General features: G+C 41.1%; 1 protein-coding gene across 1 annotated transcript; it reads left to right on the forward strand.

Annotated features, from left to right (window-relative positions):
* Positions 1–496: 496 nt before the first annotated feature.
* Positions 497–16892, forward strand: lonrf2 (LON peptidase N-terminal domain and ring finger 2). The gene is made up of 12 exons (XM_085384114.1): positions 497–2160; positions 4443–4561; positions 5832–5954; positions 6530–6688; positions 7020–7245; positions 12237–12336; positions 12450–12564; positions 12814–12935; positions 13047–13233; positions 13324–13458; positions 13724–13873; positions 14266–16892. The coding sequence occupies exons 1-12, from the start codon at positions 1416–1418 to the stop codon at positions 14422–14424; spliced, it is 2340 nt and encodes a 779-aa protein (XP_085240240.1). The 5' UTR covers positions 497–1415; the 3' UTR covers positions 14425–16892.
* The last annotated feature ends 654 nt before the right edge of the window (positions 16893–17546 follow it).

The following is a 17546-nucleotide window of genomic DNA, read 5'->3' on the forward strand; positions in this document are numbered from 1 at the left end:
CACAGCTTTATGGAGTATTTAACAGCACAACAAAAGCTTTACTTGATCCAGAAGATAAGGTCGTACACCAGACTTTTTTCCCCTTTGGCTTAAGCAATAGATCTTAACTATAACATGTCGTCCGCATTTTAAATCCAAAACCAGACTTGACACACTGCTTATATAAAGCATTACATAAAACAATGAATCAACTCCCACAGATGAAACTATAAGTTAAAGTGAATAAAGTAACTCAACCAGAACCGAAAGCTGCGTTCTCTTGTTTTACTCGAGGCTATTTTTGTAATATCATGTGTGAGACCTCGTTTAAATTTAAAAAACGTGAAGTGTCTTTTTGGTAACGCACACAGACACTCATTCAGCGATATCTGCAAAGGTTATACAATATTATTGAGTTATATAAGTGAGCCACATAAAGGGCCAATAGGAGCTTGTCTCGTGTGTCACGTGTGGTCTTGCGTCTGCTTCGGCGAATTGTATGCGAAATCCCAAAGCAGAACCTTTAGCAGCTCAAAGCTAGCTGGCTAACAACCAAGATGGATACCTTCGGCGAGAGCTTTATTTTTGTTTGGGTTTCCTCGCCATAAAAGACGAAGAAATGACTTTCGAGGTCGTGTAAATGCACATTTTTGGGGGATATCGGTTCGGAAAGAGTTCCGGAGTTTAACAAACTGCGAAGTGGCAGTATGTGTTGTCCAGTTAGCCAGTAGTAACGTTAGCTGGCTCCCCGGACTTAACTGCTCCCGGGCTCTCTTATATAAACGCGGCCGATCAGCTGTGACTTCTTGGAGAAATGATGAGCTTGTGGGTCTAGCATTTATCCACTCTATATGGGACTTCTGTGGCTCGAAACCTGACCTTTATTGCGGACATTTACCATCATAACTACGAGTTAGCACGATCCATGGAAATTAAGCTGCTTATTTACTAAGCTCCTTGGATTTTACCCACCGGTTCGTACCTAAACATGCCGTAGATTCATTTTGTGTGTGTGTGGTTTTTTTCTTCTTCTAAAGAAGTTTCTGTCTTTAGACGGGACATAAATAAAACTACCTCCGCGTTGTAAAGGGAGCGATGACGTCCTCGATACGCTGAAAGTTTTTGTAATAAATAACGCCGACCTTCAACCTCCAGGTGTTTGCAGTGAAACTACATCAGATACTGGGACTTATCGAGGACCAGCCATGCTACACAGGCCCCCTGTTTTATCTGGGTTGAGGTCTTATGGATCGGACTCATGGCCATCACAGAGTTGGACACAACTGGAAGTCTGGGTTGACATTTAAAAACGCTAAAGATAGTGTGCAATAACTGGGGAAATGATTTCTTATGGTGGGGAATGTGTGTGCTTGTGCCATGTTCTCAGTGACTCTCATAGTCTTCTAAGCGTCTGATTTTCCCGTCGGGAGAAGAAGATGGAGACCGGACTAAGGTCTCACCAGGGCGAAGCGTTCGTCCACCCGCTCTCCAATCCAGGAGCTGCGGGGATCTGCCCTGAAATGTTGGAGGTAGCAGAAGAGGCCAGCCGGGCCGGGGACTTCAACTTGGCCGTAGAGATCTATAGCTCCCAACTCGCAGATCTCCAGCACCCTGACAGGGGCTTGTGTTTGAGGAAGGCCGACTCGCTATCCTGTGCCGGGCGGATATCCGAAGCGTTGGACTCGTACTGTACAGCGGCCAGCCTTGGCAAGCTGCGCCCGGAGGAGCTTCAACTCCTGGTGGAAACCATCGCCCGAACTCTGCGTGAGAAAGAGCTGGGCATCCACGCCACTGTAAACGGGAGCAATAAAAGCAGCAGCGGGGAAGACGGGTTTCAAAATAGTGGGGAGTGTGAGGATGATGAAGCCCTGGACTTGTTTTCCTGTCATCTCTGCAAGTGTTTGCTCCACGAGCCTACAACCGTGGAGTGTGGACACACTTTCTGCAAACGCTGCACAGATGACGACTCTGTCACAAACTGTGTACACTGCAAACAAAATCTGAGCAGGAAAGGAGGACTGCCGAACGGCCGGAGAATAAACGTTGTACTCAGTGGCCTCTTGGACAAACTGTTTGCAACTGAGAGTAAAGCTAGGAAATTATGGATCGAAGGAGAGGATTCGTGGAAAAAGCAGAATCTTTTAAAGGCTCTGGAGAAATACAACGGAGCAGTGGATCTAGGTAAGACTGCACACAGCCACTACATGCGCACCGAGAGATAACCCTGTGCTAATTCCAGTGTTTAACTTGACAGATTGCAATTAAAAGTGTAATGTTTTTGTGCAATGACCTACTTTTTAAGTCTTAACTTCTCAGTGTCACCGATGAGGGGCGCCACCCCCTCCTATCTGGATTGTACCGAGGTGTGGTGTTACGTGACGTGCCGTCCCTTTTTACCAAAGCAGTACACAGCCTACCCGTGCACGCAAGAAACAGCAAAGCGGTTGTTTAATGCTGCTTTTCTCTTTATAGTTGGCAGGGCTGTGCTGTTTTCACAGAGCTGCAGAGGGGACGTCTGTATGTAGTTCTCTGGACCTGATGCCTCACTTAGTTTTTCCACTGTTATGTGATCTCCGTTATGTAAACTGAAAATTTTATTTGCTCAGTCGCTACTGTATGAATACATTCATCAGATTTGTCTGGCCGGGTTGGGTCAGTGTCCTTCTAGAAGAAGGTCATCGTATTGTCTCTGGTTTGACATAACCCTTAACTCCTCCCCTTATGTATGGTGTTGGATAAGCAGTGTTGGGTAACGTTTGGGTGAACGGTAGTTGGTCATTAATTGTACTTAAACAGAAAAACAACAGCCTATTTTAACACCCTCATTTGCTTCATGTTTATTTATTTATTCATTTATTTTATTTATTTATTTTTCTGGTAACTTTAAGGACAAATTGTCCTAAACATTATAAAACGGAGTGTTCTGTTATGTTGGCACATTACATAAAGGCAGCCAGTGTGTTTCATTAATCATGGGCCATGGCAAGATCATGTTGCACAGTTTGAATCCTCAGAAAGTTAAAACTGACTCCTCCTTCCCCTCCCACATCTGGCCTACTTATTAAAGCAGCTTTTAATTGTAATTCTTTTTTCAGACTCCTCTTTGGTTTTCTCTGCTGTTCTCACTTTAATGTCATTTTATAAAACTGATCAGCCTGATTTAGCTGAAAATTCTGAAATCACAGTTCAGATAAAAGGACTATGCACCATCCCTGTGGCATCCTTTCAGGCATTTCTCTCCCCAGATCAATACTGATTCATGCCTTCTGTCTTGTGAATGACTCTGGGTGATGGTGATGGGAGGACAGAGTGCTTTCACAGTTTTGTCACTGCCAGCCAGTGTTTTCCCAACAAAGACAGCAGGAGGCTGTCTGGTATCTGTCATTTGGATTGCATGTAATTGAATTATAAATTTAGCAGATAATATGTCCTGATATGTGTGGTGTGCAAGGGTATGGCATGTAAAGCATAGTCTTACATTTTTGCAAATGGTCTCCATCTGTGTAAAGAGATGGAGAAAATGCAGTCAGATAAATGATGAGTCTCAAAAAATGTTATTAGTTGCGGTTTTTATGGTAACGGAGCCATGTAGTTCTTTCTATACTATACTTTCCCTCAACTATTATGTCCCACACATTGATGATAGGCTGGTCCTCTTGTTTGTTTACTGTCATACTTTGGTTGATTGTCCTGATCCTATGGGCAAAGTTTGCCAAAGAGGTTCAGACACCAGGTTTCTGAACCCCTTATTAAGCTGCACGGATATTGTAGAAACTGCGTTGCTTTTTCTGCACTGAAACATTGGCTCTGTTGTGTACACATACACACACTTAGTAATGAAACTAGAAGACGGTGGCAACTGAGCATCTAAACTTCTGCAAACTTTTCTTCCTGTTTCTTTACAACCATGTGCCATTTTTAGCTGTTCCACAAATGTCTTTCTTTCATTATGAATACCTGTTCAACTTGTATATTATGTTATGAACTAACTATCAGGTCGCTTTGAAATCTTAGATGACAGCGAGTGTTATTTTGCTTATTGACAACTAAAAGCCATTCAGACAAAGTGGGTTAAATATACTTTAGGCTGGAACTTTTTCATCCTTCTCAAAGAAACCAGTGATGACAGTTTGGTTAAGTAACGCACGACAAGTCCAACTTAGGTACAGTGTGTACTTTATCTGATCATTAGTAAAGTGCATAATTTGCGTACGTGATGCATGAAGCAGTGTGTTTATGTAGGCATGCATTCCAAGCAGATGAGACTAAATGTTAATGTCCGCTGGTGTGGCTGATGTCAGTTATTAGAGTTTTAACATAAGTTACATGGTGTTCTAACACGTGTAGCTGGTCTCATGCCACATGTTACATTATTGCCCTACTTCTCCTAGACCTAGAAAAAACAGTCTATTGCCTGGAGACCTATCCAATGAACTGATGTCTGTTCATCCCTGTGTATACAGTGCCCTCTTCAGGCAGACTGTTGCATCAGCGGGCTGAGTTGCACCTGGAGATGCAGAATTTCAGCCAGGCAGTGCAGGATGCCAGCAGTCTCTGCAGGCTAAAAACCCTGTGGACAGAGGTAAGATGAACAATTTGAACTGGGGAAAAGTTTGAAGTGATTTATAGGACAAAATTAAATGTACCTGAGTGAGAATGAAGACCAAGACTAAAGATAATGGTCACATTTCATATTAAGTGCTGCAGCATTCAGTAGTTGTCACTGAGAGTCCAGCTGCTCAAATGTGACCAAAGTTGCAAAAACAAACTTATATTTGCCATTTCATGCTGTCAGTCCCTTTTTATACATTCTCATTGTTATTAGTTATTGTGTAACTTTTTGGTCACAAGCATCACTTCAAACAGTCAGGCCTCTTATGATGAAATACAAATGGGCAAATTCTGGATAAGAAGCCAGCAAGATTGCAGTATTTCAATGTTTGTTGCAATTTGCTAATCCACAATTATTATACAAATGCTCACATATTCGGCTGTGACTTTGTGGTTCCTGTTCGAGGTTTGGCTTCAGTAACGTGCAGCACATCTGTTAGATACTGCAGGGCACAGAAATCATTTTGGAAAATGGCATTTTTCTATTTGTCTTATTAACATGTGGAACTATTAGCTTACAGAACTCAAACTGAAGCCTGATTGAGATCATTATAAACTTAAACTAAAACGGTTTTTAAAGATGAATTGGACGTGCAGTCTTATTTTACCTTTATTATACTGCAGTCTCTGCCCTGTGCTGTTGGTGTCTATAATTTAATATAATTTGTTGTTTAAGTTTTGGTGTGTGTGTGTGTGTGTGTGTGTGTGTGTGTGTGTGTGTGTGTGTGTTAAAAGCTCATCTAGGAACAGGTAATGCAAACTAGCTTAGGTTATAAATGCTGTGGTGTGTGGCATGGTTTGCTTAACCTACTTCTCTGTATAAAAATAAACCGTGAATAAATATTCTGCTTCCTGTATTACCAGTCATTATTTCTGGCAATAAAAAGATGCTGAAACTAATAATGGTACAATGATGTTCTTGATCTTCTGTGACATGCAGGTTCTCTGCCATAGTCAGATACCCTGGACCAGTGTCCATCCACTCAACACACATTATCGTGTGGTCACATTTTTAGAATTTGCATGTCACGAGGAGGAAAAAATGTTCCTTTTTATTACTTTATTCAAGGGGTCAGTGCGTGTACCAGTAATAGTTGTGTATCTGGGTAACAAATTCTCTAAACTGTAAATTTCAAAACGTCATAAAGGAGGGACATTTGGTTTAATCTTGTTATTATTAGAAATGTCATTATCACAGCCCATGCCTCAAAAATCAAACACAAGTTTTCTGTCATTTTTAGGCTCACTATCTGAAAGCTACAGCACTGAGTAAAGCAGGCCGGAAAGATGAAGCCTTACAAGAGTATTTCCTGTGTGTGGCACTAAAGCCCGACTGGGCCAAAGTGAAACTGGAAGCTCAGAAGGTAAGACAGAACCAGTTGTTGGTGTGAAATATGTAATTTGATACGGACTAAAACATGTCATAATTCTCAGAACCTCTTAACAAACTATAGTCGGATAAGCTTTTAAATAAACTTGCATGTCCTGGGAGCATGAGAGGAAACTGGGGATCCTGGAGAAAACTGGCACAGGGAGATCATGCTGTGAGACAACGGCGCTAACCATGCGCTGCCCACATAACTACGTGATAGAATAATTAGTTTTGCTGATGCTCAGTTTTGCAGCTGAAAGAAGGTTTCTCATTTGTAAATTCTGCTATTGCCAGTGTCATTACAAAGCCTCTCTGTATATGGCTCTACCCTTTAAAGGAAATGGGAATAAAATCGATTTTGTTCAAAATATGATTTAAGAAAGTGTAAGTGCTTTAAGTTAAAGCCTTCTGCTTTCTTCAGTTTTCCTGAGAGTGATATAAATGGGGAGTGCAAATGAGTATACAGCTGTCTTTGATCCTGTTTTTGGTGACTTTCTTGTGGTAAATTTTCCTGTGCTTACTTCTTTGCGATTGTTAATTAGCCACCTGTTTTCTTTCACCTTGAAGGTCCTGGGCGAGCTGTTCTCCTCTGTATTTGAGAATGAGGATCTTCCAACGCCGTTGCACCCTCTGCAAGGAGGCCTGGCTACGCGTCTCATCAAACCTCCTGCCTTGCTCAGTTCCCTGAGGCCACTTCCACAGAAACCAGGCTCATCCTCCTCACAGGTAACTGTATATGTATAAGAATCTGCCAAATCAAAGTACTCGCTGCGGTTGGCGCTTGTGAATAAGGAAGAAGGGGAAAAAAAAGTAGCTATTTATAAGGTGTTTGAATCTTGATACATGTATATACAAGTGGTCTTAACAACTACATCTGTTGCAACCAACCCCAAAACTACTCGAGTGAGAGTTGTTGTAGTAGCATCTAATACTCTCTATAATTCTGAATATGATCTTCCACAAAGGCGCTTTTGAACTAATCATTCTTTTTCTTTTCTTTTTTTTAATCCACCTGATATGCTAACGTATTTTTCTGTCTGTGTGTTTGTGTTTCCAGGACTCAGAGTTCACTGTGACTAAAAGCCCTCCAGTGGACGACTCATCCTCCAGACTCTGTGCTCTGTCTGCTGGTAAATCGGACCCTTCTCCAGGGGAGGGCAGCACAAAGAGCCTGGCTGATGTTTTGGCTGCACTGCCAGCACCCCCTGGTGGCCTTAAGAGGAAACACAAGAGTGATGAACTTTCAGCAACCTTCAGCCCTCCCTCTAAACTTCTCAGAGCTGGTATGAAACCAAAATAATTCAGTTAAATATAATTTTATTTCTTTACATTAACCTCTGTAGTGGAAAAAGGTAAAATGTAGATATTTGTGGTAGGGTTGTTTTATCATCATTGGCACTAGAGCAGGGCGATATGGCCAAAAATATTTATCACGATATATATTTGAAAATTTGCGATAACGATATAACTGACGATATAATTGATGCGAGACAAAATACAACTCCACAACATTACTAGTGCAAAAAGACAACCTTCCATTTATTTTCACTTAAACAAGAAGCTGGTTTTTATGTACATTAAAGCTTTATAAAAATGTAACAGTGCAAATGCAAATTCCTTACTGAAAGTTTAACCAAAAGGCATTTCCAGTAGAAATGGGCTGAAATATCCTGAGCATAACCATGTATAATATCCACTGAAGTTAAAAAGAGGTGCTTTGCAACATTAAACTGCAGTGTGCAGTACGTATTTTTCGGACCATAAGGTGCACTGGATTATAAGGCACATTAAGCGAAACAAAGCAGTCAGATAAATCAAACTTTATTAAACTCATTCTTCTTGCTTCCTCCACTTCTGTACCATTGATTCATTAATGTTGAATTCTCTGGCAGCTGCTCTATTCCCATGTTGTTGCAGTATATTAATGACTGACCTCATATTGTGGATTGATTATCTCAGTTGTTCTCCTGACTGAAGTTTGGTCCGTTTACAGCATCCTGCCATGCGATTGCATTTGTCTCTAACCATGAAGAACCTTCACGTTAACTTTTATAAGTGGAAAAGTGTTAGTGTTCGTCCTCCAGCTTCACTGTTTATGTTATGCTAACATAGCTGTGTCGCTAGCGATCACGTAGCACATCATTATATACCAGCTAGCCCAACTTCAGTAACCCTACAAACGTCACTGCTGTTTAGTTTCCTGTCTTCATTTATGTTGGAAGTGATAGCAGAGCTGTACGTTTGAATTTTTTCAGAAATCTCTCAGTCAGAACATGCAATATCATGCTTAGGTAACTAGCGAAACTAGCGAGCTAACTTCCGCTAGCTTCCTGCTAACTTCTAACTCCGTTAAATGTAATAAATTTTGTTTTCATGGATGCCTGGAAATTAAACTTCATAGTTACACCTGGTAAAGCAGCAATGCTGATCGTTTTATTAAAGATGAAAGAATTTAGACAGTTTTTAACTCTAAGTGATGCTGCAGTGTTGTTTGACCTGAAGAATACGGAGTTTAGGACCCAGATTACTCCCAGATTTAAGAGCATCTTAGTCCGACAAATACGACAATAAGGACAGCCGCTTGCATGTTCTGCAAAAAATGTGCTTTGTTGTGTATCTGACGGACAAACACCAAACCAGTTCCACATCACTGAAGTTGCACCATTTTTTACAAACCAATTCTGGTTCATCTGTTTCACTCAACAATCGGCCATGTGCGTATGAAAACAAAGGCACTGCGCATGCGCGTTTTACTCATATTCTATCGCGATATTTCATTTTCCTATCGTTGCCTAACATTATACCGGTATTACCGTAAACGGTATAATATGGCCCAGCCCTAATTGGCACTCCATATTCAATTAGGATGCTTAAAGTTGCGAAAGAAATGGAACACATAGTACCAGGAATTACTCCTTTCGGAGAATGAGTGTATTCTTCAGTTGGTGGAAATGCTGCTCTTTGGCTCAAACAGTGCTGCATCATCACATGCTCTCCCTTTCATGATTTGAACCACAGTTGATGTACAGAACAGTTTTTGCATACATAAAGACATGAATAGCAATGATGTTTTGAAGAATTTCTTTGGTTTCTTTGAAAGAGATCAGATATTGAAGGATTCTAAAAGTTTCTTAAGGAGTCCTTATTTGGGTTTTTAGCATTCTGACTCAGCCTCCAGTAACTTGAGCTAATCTGACTACTCAGGACCAAAATCTAATTTCGTAATTTAGTGTATTCACTGACATTGTGAGATACTGAATGGTTCATTTAAACTGATGAGTTACATTATGTTTTTCTTATTGTTATATTGATCATGGATTAGGACAGCAGGTTGCTGGCATTTTGCTTCTTCTCCCTCTTTTCTGAGCAGTGCAGAGGTGTTAAATTTGAACGTACACTGAGAAATCCTTAGTCATCACATCTGTCCAGAAAATTTGCGAAAAGCTGTTTTCTATTTCAAGTGTAACAGCAAAATACGAGGGCGTAATTTTACCCAAATCTTGGCTGCATAATGAAAGGAAAATGAGTCACAGTCATGTAATTTTCCAAATAGCATTAGCATGTAGTGTTACTATTTAAAACGAGATCTGTGTCAAGAAAATGAAAAGCGGATGTTCAGAATGTAGGTCACGCAAATCAGGTTCGTTAGGTAATGGACTAGAAAGCTGTGGTGGTCTTAAACATTAAGATTCATCAGCCACGCACAGCTCTTCCATGAGGCTCACATGTATCTACAGATACCTGCGTTACTATGCAGTATAGCTTATCTAGATGGGTATTTTATTAAATCCTCATATTTGGTGCAATATCCCCAAAACACACCCACATCTTGCAGGGGTATATTGAATTGATGACAGCTTTATGATATGGGATTTATGGTGTGTACGATTAGGTTGGATGCTTATATAATCATTATACAGCACCACAGCTGAGAAATTCCTCAGAGGGAGTTTTTTGGACATATAATCACTATTAAACAGTATTTTCTGTTGCACAGTTCTTTTCTACACAGCGTTTTACACGTTTGAGTTCATTAACATTTTCACAGTGTCTGATTGTCCTGCAGAATTAGTTTCAGCACAACACTTGCCTCTGAGCGTACCATTTAAGACACATTAGACATGCAGCATGTTAACACTAATGATTTGTCTACTGCTGGGAGGAGATTGGCTTCAAAATAAGTGTCTCTTTGTCTCAGTTCTTCATATAGCAGGAGTGCATTGTGTTTGCTCTTGGTAACAACAGAGTTTTTTTCCCTCTCCAGGGCTCTAGACTAACTTTTTGACATGGGCGCACCGGTACGCCTAACTTTAAAAATTTAGGCGTACCGGCACAAAAGTTAGGCGCACTCAAATTTTTCAACCGCATCGCTTAACACCGCAGTTTTACATGTGCACTTTCTTTGGGGGGGGGGGGAGTCCATACAGACAATATTAATTTCTAAATTATTAACTAACAAACTTGTGCTTAAAGTGCTTTGTCAATATTGTAGAAAATGTTAAAAACTTAATCATCATCTTGGCCTCCTCTGACGACCTGTTTGCTGCTGTCTGCTGCTGAAAGGCCGTGGGGAGAGGGGACACTTGGGCAGTGCATTTACTGCAGCATATAATGTGTTTTCTGGATACACTGTGCTTTTTCAGCATTCAAATATTGATGGCACCGTGTCAGAGCACTGGCTATGAATTTCAGACAGATCAGGCCTTAACTTAACAAAAAAGTTATCAATAGTTCTTTTGATCTTTTCTTATTACCCACAGCTACAGTACATCCACTTCTCTCAGGCCTAGGCTGCTCACTAGGGCTGAGTATCATCACTGATTTCTATAATCCATTCAATTCCGGTTCTCAAAGTCCTGATTTGATTCAATTTAGCCTCAGACAGTCAGAAATATTATAATTCTGATCATTTATCAGTACTGATACACATGAGACTTCATCAGAATTGTGAAAATCACAGCAGATGCCTTTGTGTGAAAGTAACTGAGAATAAAACACAGGAAAACATGAAGGAGATTTTCCTGGTCTGGCTTTTTATAGCAGATAACCTTAAAAATATTCTGCAATTTTGCATAATTTTAAGAAATTTAAATTTCTTCAGTATTGAACAGCAGAAATTAGGCTTTCTTGTCCGAGGTCATTTAAGTGAAAAAAGAAAAAGCGCTGTAAACAACGCTAGACTGGTGGGTAATAAGCGAATGAATAATGCAGAAAACAGATTTGAGACGGGAAACTGTTCCTGAAGTACAGAGAGAGAGAGAGCTGTGCAGGAAGTGTGATTTTTATCGTGGTGGAAGCAAAACAGCAAAAGTCAGAGGGAATTCATGACGACATTGATCAAATGTGAAGCGCAGTTTGCTGCTTCTTTTGCTGCAGGCTCGGTGAATTTTGGTTGGAGAGAGACAAAACCTGCAGCTCAGAATCAGCGCAAAAAGACGTAAACACAGCGCGGACCCGAAGAATTGCTAAGCTCCGACAGCGTGTCCGTGTTCAGGCCGTCGGGTGAGAAAGCCGAGAAAGACGAAGCTGATTCTGATGTGTTGGGTCCGCTCCGTGTTTAGGTCTTTGTGTGGAATCCGTTAATGAATTGATATCGCTTTATTCAAGCTACTCACCTCTCTCTTCCACCTGCACTTTCAACTGGACCACGGCCAATCAGAGAGGTCCCGCCCCTGACTATCTCTGATTGGTTTAGTCCACGATAGGGGCATAATGTGTGTCTGTTGTTGACCACACGGAGAGTTACAGAGATTTTTTTTTTGTTACCGGAACAGTTGGTCGCACCTGTGCGACCAAATATTTATTTTTAGTCGCACCACTGAAAAATTTGGTCGCATTTGCGACCAAATTGGTCGCACTCTAGAGCCCTGCTCTCTTCTTAAGATGTTTTAGTTTTGGTGTTAGCAGAAGCTGCTCTAGAGGGTATGACGATGGTGGACTGCAGCTGTTCTGTTTACCAGCCAGGGGCCGTTCTTATTCAGTAGATGAGGCATTAAATTTGATCGGCTCATTTAGAAACAGTTTCTCATCTCTACAGAAATAAGTTTTGGTCTTTTAGTTATGTTAGAAAACAATGAAAAGCAAATTTTGCATTTTCCATATGAATTAAAATGATTTATTTCAATGAATCATTTTATTCCGCTACTGAAGAAAACTCCCGAGCCTACTTTTGCCAACAATACAGACGTTAATGTTTGTACTTGATGTGCTGCTGAGGTAAAGAGGAATCTTGCTTTGCTCAAACTTGTGCTGAGGATGATAATTTATTGTGCAGATGAGGGGGAGATCCGTCAGGCGACTGCTGCTTGTGGAGGGAGATCAGTTCCTGCTGAGCTGTTGGACAGTGGAGACCTGGAGTGTTCACTCTGCATGAGGTAAGCTCACCCAGTTCAGTTTCAGCATTTGCAGCTTAAGACCTGTTAAATTAGTGTGTGCAAGTTTGTCATGTTGGCATTCTGCTGGGTGCTTTTGCTCATTTGTCGTCCAGATTGTTTTACGAGCCTGTGGCCACTCCCTGTGGTCACACCTTCTGCCTCAAATGTCTGGAACGCTGTCTGGACCACAATCCCAACTGTCCTCTGTGCAAGGAGAATCTGTCTGAGGTACACTTGTTCATAGAGGGTAGTGATGTCAGTGTGACTCCTGTTTAGTGTTTTTCTTTTCTGTGTTCATAATGTTTAATGTAGCATGTGATGGAAGGTGTTTTGAACTGTCGATTAGACAAAAAAAATGCAGGTTTCACTTATTCAGGAAAAGAATGAATGAATAAAATCTTTAATAATAAATTGACGGTAATATTTTTCTTTGTAATGCTCATGTGCAGGAAAATGTGCTATTGTGTATTTTTACAGTATCTAGCTAGCAGGGGCTACAACAAGACCCTGCTGATGGAGGAAGTCCTGCAGCATTACCTAGGAGATGAGCTGGCAGAGAGGAAGAAAATCCATGAAGAGGAGATGAAGGAGCTTTCCAAGTCAGTTTTACTAACACACCCGTGCACACATTCACGATTGTTTTAGAAAACCTATTGATTATTCAAACACACACACAAAAAGTAACAATTTCTTCACTGTGTCTCTTGCAGTCTAAACCAGGAAGTGCCCATCTTTGTGTGTACCATGGCCTTCCCCACCATCCCCTGCCCTCTGCACGTATTTGAGCCACGCTACCGCCTGATGATTCGCCGCTCAATGGAAACTGGTACCAAGCAGTTTGGCATGTGCATCGCTGATGAGCTCAAAGGCTTTGCTGACTATGGCTGTATGCTGCAGGTATTTCTTTCTTCACAGATTTTCTTGTGCGTCCCTGTGAGCAGTCAGATAGAAATCATATGAGTGCTGATATGAAATACTGTGTTTCAGGTGCGAGACGTGAAGTTCTTTCCCGACGGCCGTTCAGTGGCTGACACCATTGGCGTGTCACGGTTCAAGGTCCTCAGCCACGGCCAGAGAGATGGTTACAACACTGCTAAGATTGAGTACCTGGAAGACAAGAAGGTGGGCGTGAGGAGCGATGTGCTGATGTTCTGTCAGTAGAACCATTTCAGACACTTTACATCACACTACTGACAATCAGAGTAGCACAAAGCAGAGCTCGGGGGGGTTTTTGCCTGTCACTGTTCAACAGTGCAAAGAAAAACAAACCTGAGTCTCTGCTAGTGTGCCACTGGCAAATGTAGTCCTTTCATATGAAAGGAAAAAAAACATGTCATTGTTTGTTTGTTTTTTCTAAAACGCTTATAAAATATGTCTGTCTGATCAGGTGGCGGGGGAAGAGCTAACAGAGCTTCTGAAGCTGCACGACTCCGTGTATGATCAGGCCAACGGCTGGTTCACATCTCTGAAAGACAACATGAAGAGTCAGATACACAGCCACTTTGGACACCTTCCCAGCAAAGACCCGGACCCACAGGTCTGAAAGTGCAGTGTTGACTCACGGATTTTCATTTATAAATAAAGGCGCAGTTTGATAAACACCTTGTGATGGCAGGAAAGAAAGAAAATCAGCAACATCTCAGGAATAGTCACAGAAAATTCTTTTTGCTCTTGAATGGATGTGTGCATTTCATATTCGGCAAGGTTCCCAGTGTTTGCATGCTTTTTAATACCCTACATGAGTAACTGTTTTGGCTGCAGATGGCAAAATAGAAGAGCTGTGTGTTTTCAAACAAAGAGTTGTCTTCTAAAGTCACATAAAATGACTCTATTAGAAAACTAGGGCTTTGCTAAGTCATGTGACCACTGAAGGTTTTTCTAATCTGTGTAAACTGTTTCTAAATTGAACAAATCTTTGTTGTACTACAGGCCAGTCCCAGTGGTCCAGCCTGGTCCTGGTGGCTGCTCGCTGTTCTTCCCTTGGAAAACCGTGCCCAGCTCACAATCCTGGCCATGACCTCCCTCAAGGATCGCCTCATTGCCATCCGAAGAGTCCTCATCTTTGTCACTCGCAAGAGGCCACGGTGATGGAGGAGCTGCTTGGAAGAACCGCTCTGGCATCTATGCAGTTCAGAAACGTGTTCGGTCATTCGTCGGGTCGCTCCTTGACTGATTCACTTTGTACGTGTTTACTCGTTCATTCTCTCCTGCGTCAGTTTATTCTCAGATGCTCATTCCTGTGTCACGTAGCCCTCCCGAACGCCTGTCAGTTCTGCTGAGAGTATCAGGTGGGTCACAGCGCTGGCATGAAGGTGTTCCTGCTTTCTTTCTTTATCCAGCATCTCCCAACCAGCTTCACTACTCATGAGTGAACCCGACCACAACACACTTCTAAACCAGTGATCTTTGATGTGGCGTTCTCAGTCTTGTAGGAGGAAAAATCAATCGAGCTGAGTAGGAATGCTTTCATTATGGTCAACATGGGCTCTTTTTATGAAGGAACAAAAACCTGTTCTCACATAAGCAGTGTGTTCAGGTTCAAGAGGATTTTTTTCCTATACATTTTAAGCAGTGTTTAACAAAATGGGAACAGAGCTGTGCAGTCTTCAGGATTCACGACTGGGAACCAAAAACAAACAAACCCCAGCGATGTGTGAAGAAAGAAAATGCAAAAATACTGCATGATGGCAGCACATGTGAATGTACTGGCCAGGCTGTAGGTTGTAGATATTTTTCCTCCCCCAAGACTACACATACAGAATCAGCTTTTTGTTTTCTTTATATTATACAGATTTCATAAGGCTCACTTGTGACATTTAGGACCGCACTCCTACAATGCAGTATTTATCATGAAAGGTGTAGCTTATTTTCTAAAGAAGACAGCATGGTGGACGAGGAACAACTCGGGCAGACCAACACCCCGAAAAGGCGGCAAAAAAGAGGAGATACAAATCCACACTTCCTGTCAGAGCTTTCAGAATAAAATCAGTGTGCATTACATTTATAATTTGGCCATTTACCCTGGAGTTAAATTACTCTGGAGTCAGATTCAGCGTTGTGATTCCATCCACTCTTCAATAAAAAGACAGATACAGGTGTTTCTGCCAGGTTGCCCGGCCCACTTGGTAAGGATTAAATAAATAAAAAATAAAAAAAAGCGGACAAACAGCTGATGCCTCGCTTGAAATCTTCCTGAGCCGAAACTCTGGTGCATAAGCATCAGTACCTCAGATTGTGTGAAAGGAAGGAATGAATGCCATGAAAGCCTTTGTGTTGAGACTGTGATTTCACTCATGCTAACACTAAAAACCATCACACACTGCGGTGTGTAAGATCAAGTGCAACTCTACATCTGCACTAGTTCTGAAGAGCGATTGAGCGTAAGACTAAAGCTTAAACCTCCATCACTCAAGTCGTGCTAGCGTTTAGGAAAGAGCAGATAACAATGCATCCTGATAATGCTGATCTGGATATTTTATTTTTAATGTCCTAAATGTAGCATATCTTTGGGACTGATGTAGTTATAGGGGCTGATTGTGTATTTTTATGTTTGTTTCTCTCACTCTGCTATGCCCTTAAGTGTATGTATATGTTCAAATTTAATTTGGGTGAATTTCTGTGTATAATTGTAACTCTAAGGCCTTTTTAATGTTTTATTTAAGGAACGTTTCAACAATCTTTCTCTCTCATCCTCTTCCTGTTCATTTACATGCACACTGTAATGGAATTCCTGGATTTTTCTAATGAGCAGTTGGATATGTTGATATGAAATCACCCAAGCACTTTCTATGTATCTCTGATGCCTGACAGACATGTCGATGTGAACAATTGCAAAGAGTTAATTTTTTTTTTCTTCTTTTGTAAACGTTTTTGCTGCTACAGATCTGTTTCTGTTGGCACTTGGCATCAACAGTTGTTGATTTAAAAATCCTAAAATCGGTGCACAATATTGATCCTGTAACCCAAATTTGCATAATGTTTAAAGTTTTTGTTTGTCTTTTTTGGTTTGTCTTGTTTTTAAATTGGCCTTAAATTGGAGTTTCTTTGTACCTGGTAGTTAAATTTGGGTTTCTACCCACAATTTCAAGCTCTCACAGTGTCTGTTAGCAATAACATATGAAGCATGCCAAAAAGGGGGGAAGAAAACAAGAGCAATGGAGGTTTTTAAAAATTCATGACATGATTTTGCACGTGTGGATTTTCTTAGTGAGAAAATGAATGTAAATGAGAAAATTCTACTTAAATGTCTGAAAGGAGATTTCTATATATTTATCCTACAGATGGAATTCAGCAGTTGTCAATAATAAAGAGCGTCCTGAGTCTCTTTATGCAGACTTTTAAGCAGATTAGGTCGTGGCTATAATTACATTGTCAGTGTGCATATAAATGCATATTCTCTCTGTGTTGCCGTTTCCTCTTCAAATGTTTGTGACTCCACTGCAGTCACGTGCTCTCTGCATGGGAGCAGTGTTCACAATGTGCTGCATTTCCCTGGCGTATTTGTAAAGGGAGCTCTTATACCTATTTTTTATTGCAAATAAAGGAAAGCACATTCAGTCGTGTCCACCTGTTTTGTAGCCGTTTCTGAGTTTGTTATCTCGTAAAAGTAAGGTAGATAGGCATGAAGTGTATGTACGCCTACAATGGTGATTTTAAAAAAAAAAAAAAAAATTTCTGCTTGATATTATCAGTTGTCATATACAGTAATTTCAACTCCTACGAACAAGATCATTTTTGTATTATGCCCTGATATTTAAAACCTTAGAGGGTGTAGTTTATCTATACTTTATCCCAGTAGGTTCCTGAGAATCCCCATTTCTAGTTGTAACAGGGAACGAGGCCTGACACATCCACATCCTCCTCCCTCAGTGAGACTGCAGATTTGGCTCACTCAATCCAAACAACAAGCATCTACCTGTTTCATTCTCCTCTTAGGCTCCACTGGTGTTTTATTTATATAGTCTGTACGATGTGACTGTCACTGGGCAAAATGAATTGTGGATGTGCTTGGCTCTAGCAGCTGTGCGCCACAGGGGGGCAGTGTTTGTTGGAAGATAGCAGGTGAGCTGAATCATGGGTGCATTGAGTTCATACAGGCCTCCAGCTGAGAGGAGGCAGAAGAATATGGTAGCATCATCATCACATCCATGTAGAACATCCATCATGTTCTGACACGTCTTTGATGTAACACAAAGTGCGTTTTGTCAACA

The sequence above is a fragment of the Rhamphochromis longiceps genome, linkage group LG16, assembly GCF_057381845.1.
Source record: "Rhamphochromis longiceps isolate RC_006_pf linkage group LG16, R_longiceps_female_GT1.1, whole genome shotgun sequence".
In the NCBI taxonomy this organism is placed as follows: Eukaryota; Metazoa; Chordata; class Actinopteri; order Cichliformes; family Cichlidae; genus Rhamphochromis; species Rhamphochromis longiceps.

Excerpts from the sequence above, each read along its gene's own strand:
- lonrf2 (XM_085384114.1), top strand. The coding sequence starts at position 1,416 with ATGGAGACCGGACTAAGGTCTCACCAGGGCGAAGCGTTCGTCCACCCG. Across the intron at positions 2,161-4,442 it reads CAACGGAGCAGTGGATCTAG|TGCCCTCTTCAGGCAGACTG; the intron begins GTAAGACTGCAC and ends CTGTGTATACAG. Across the intron at positions 12,936-13,046 it reads GAGATGAAGGAGCTTTCCAA|TCTAAACCAGGAAGTGCCCA; the intron begins GTCAGTTTTACT and ends TGTCTCTTGCAG.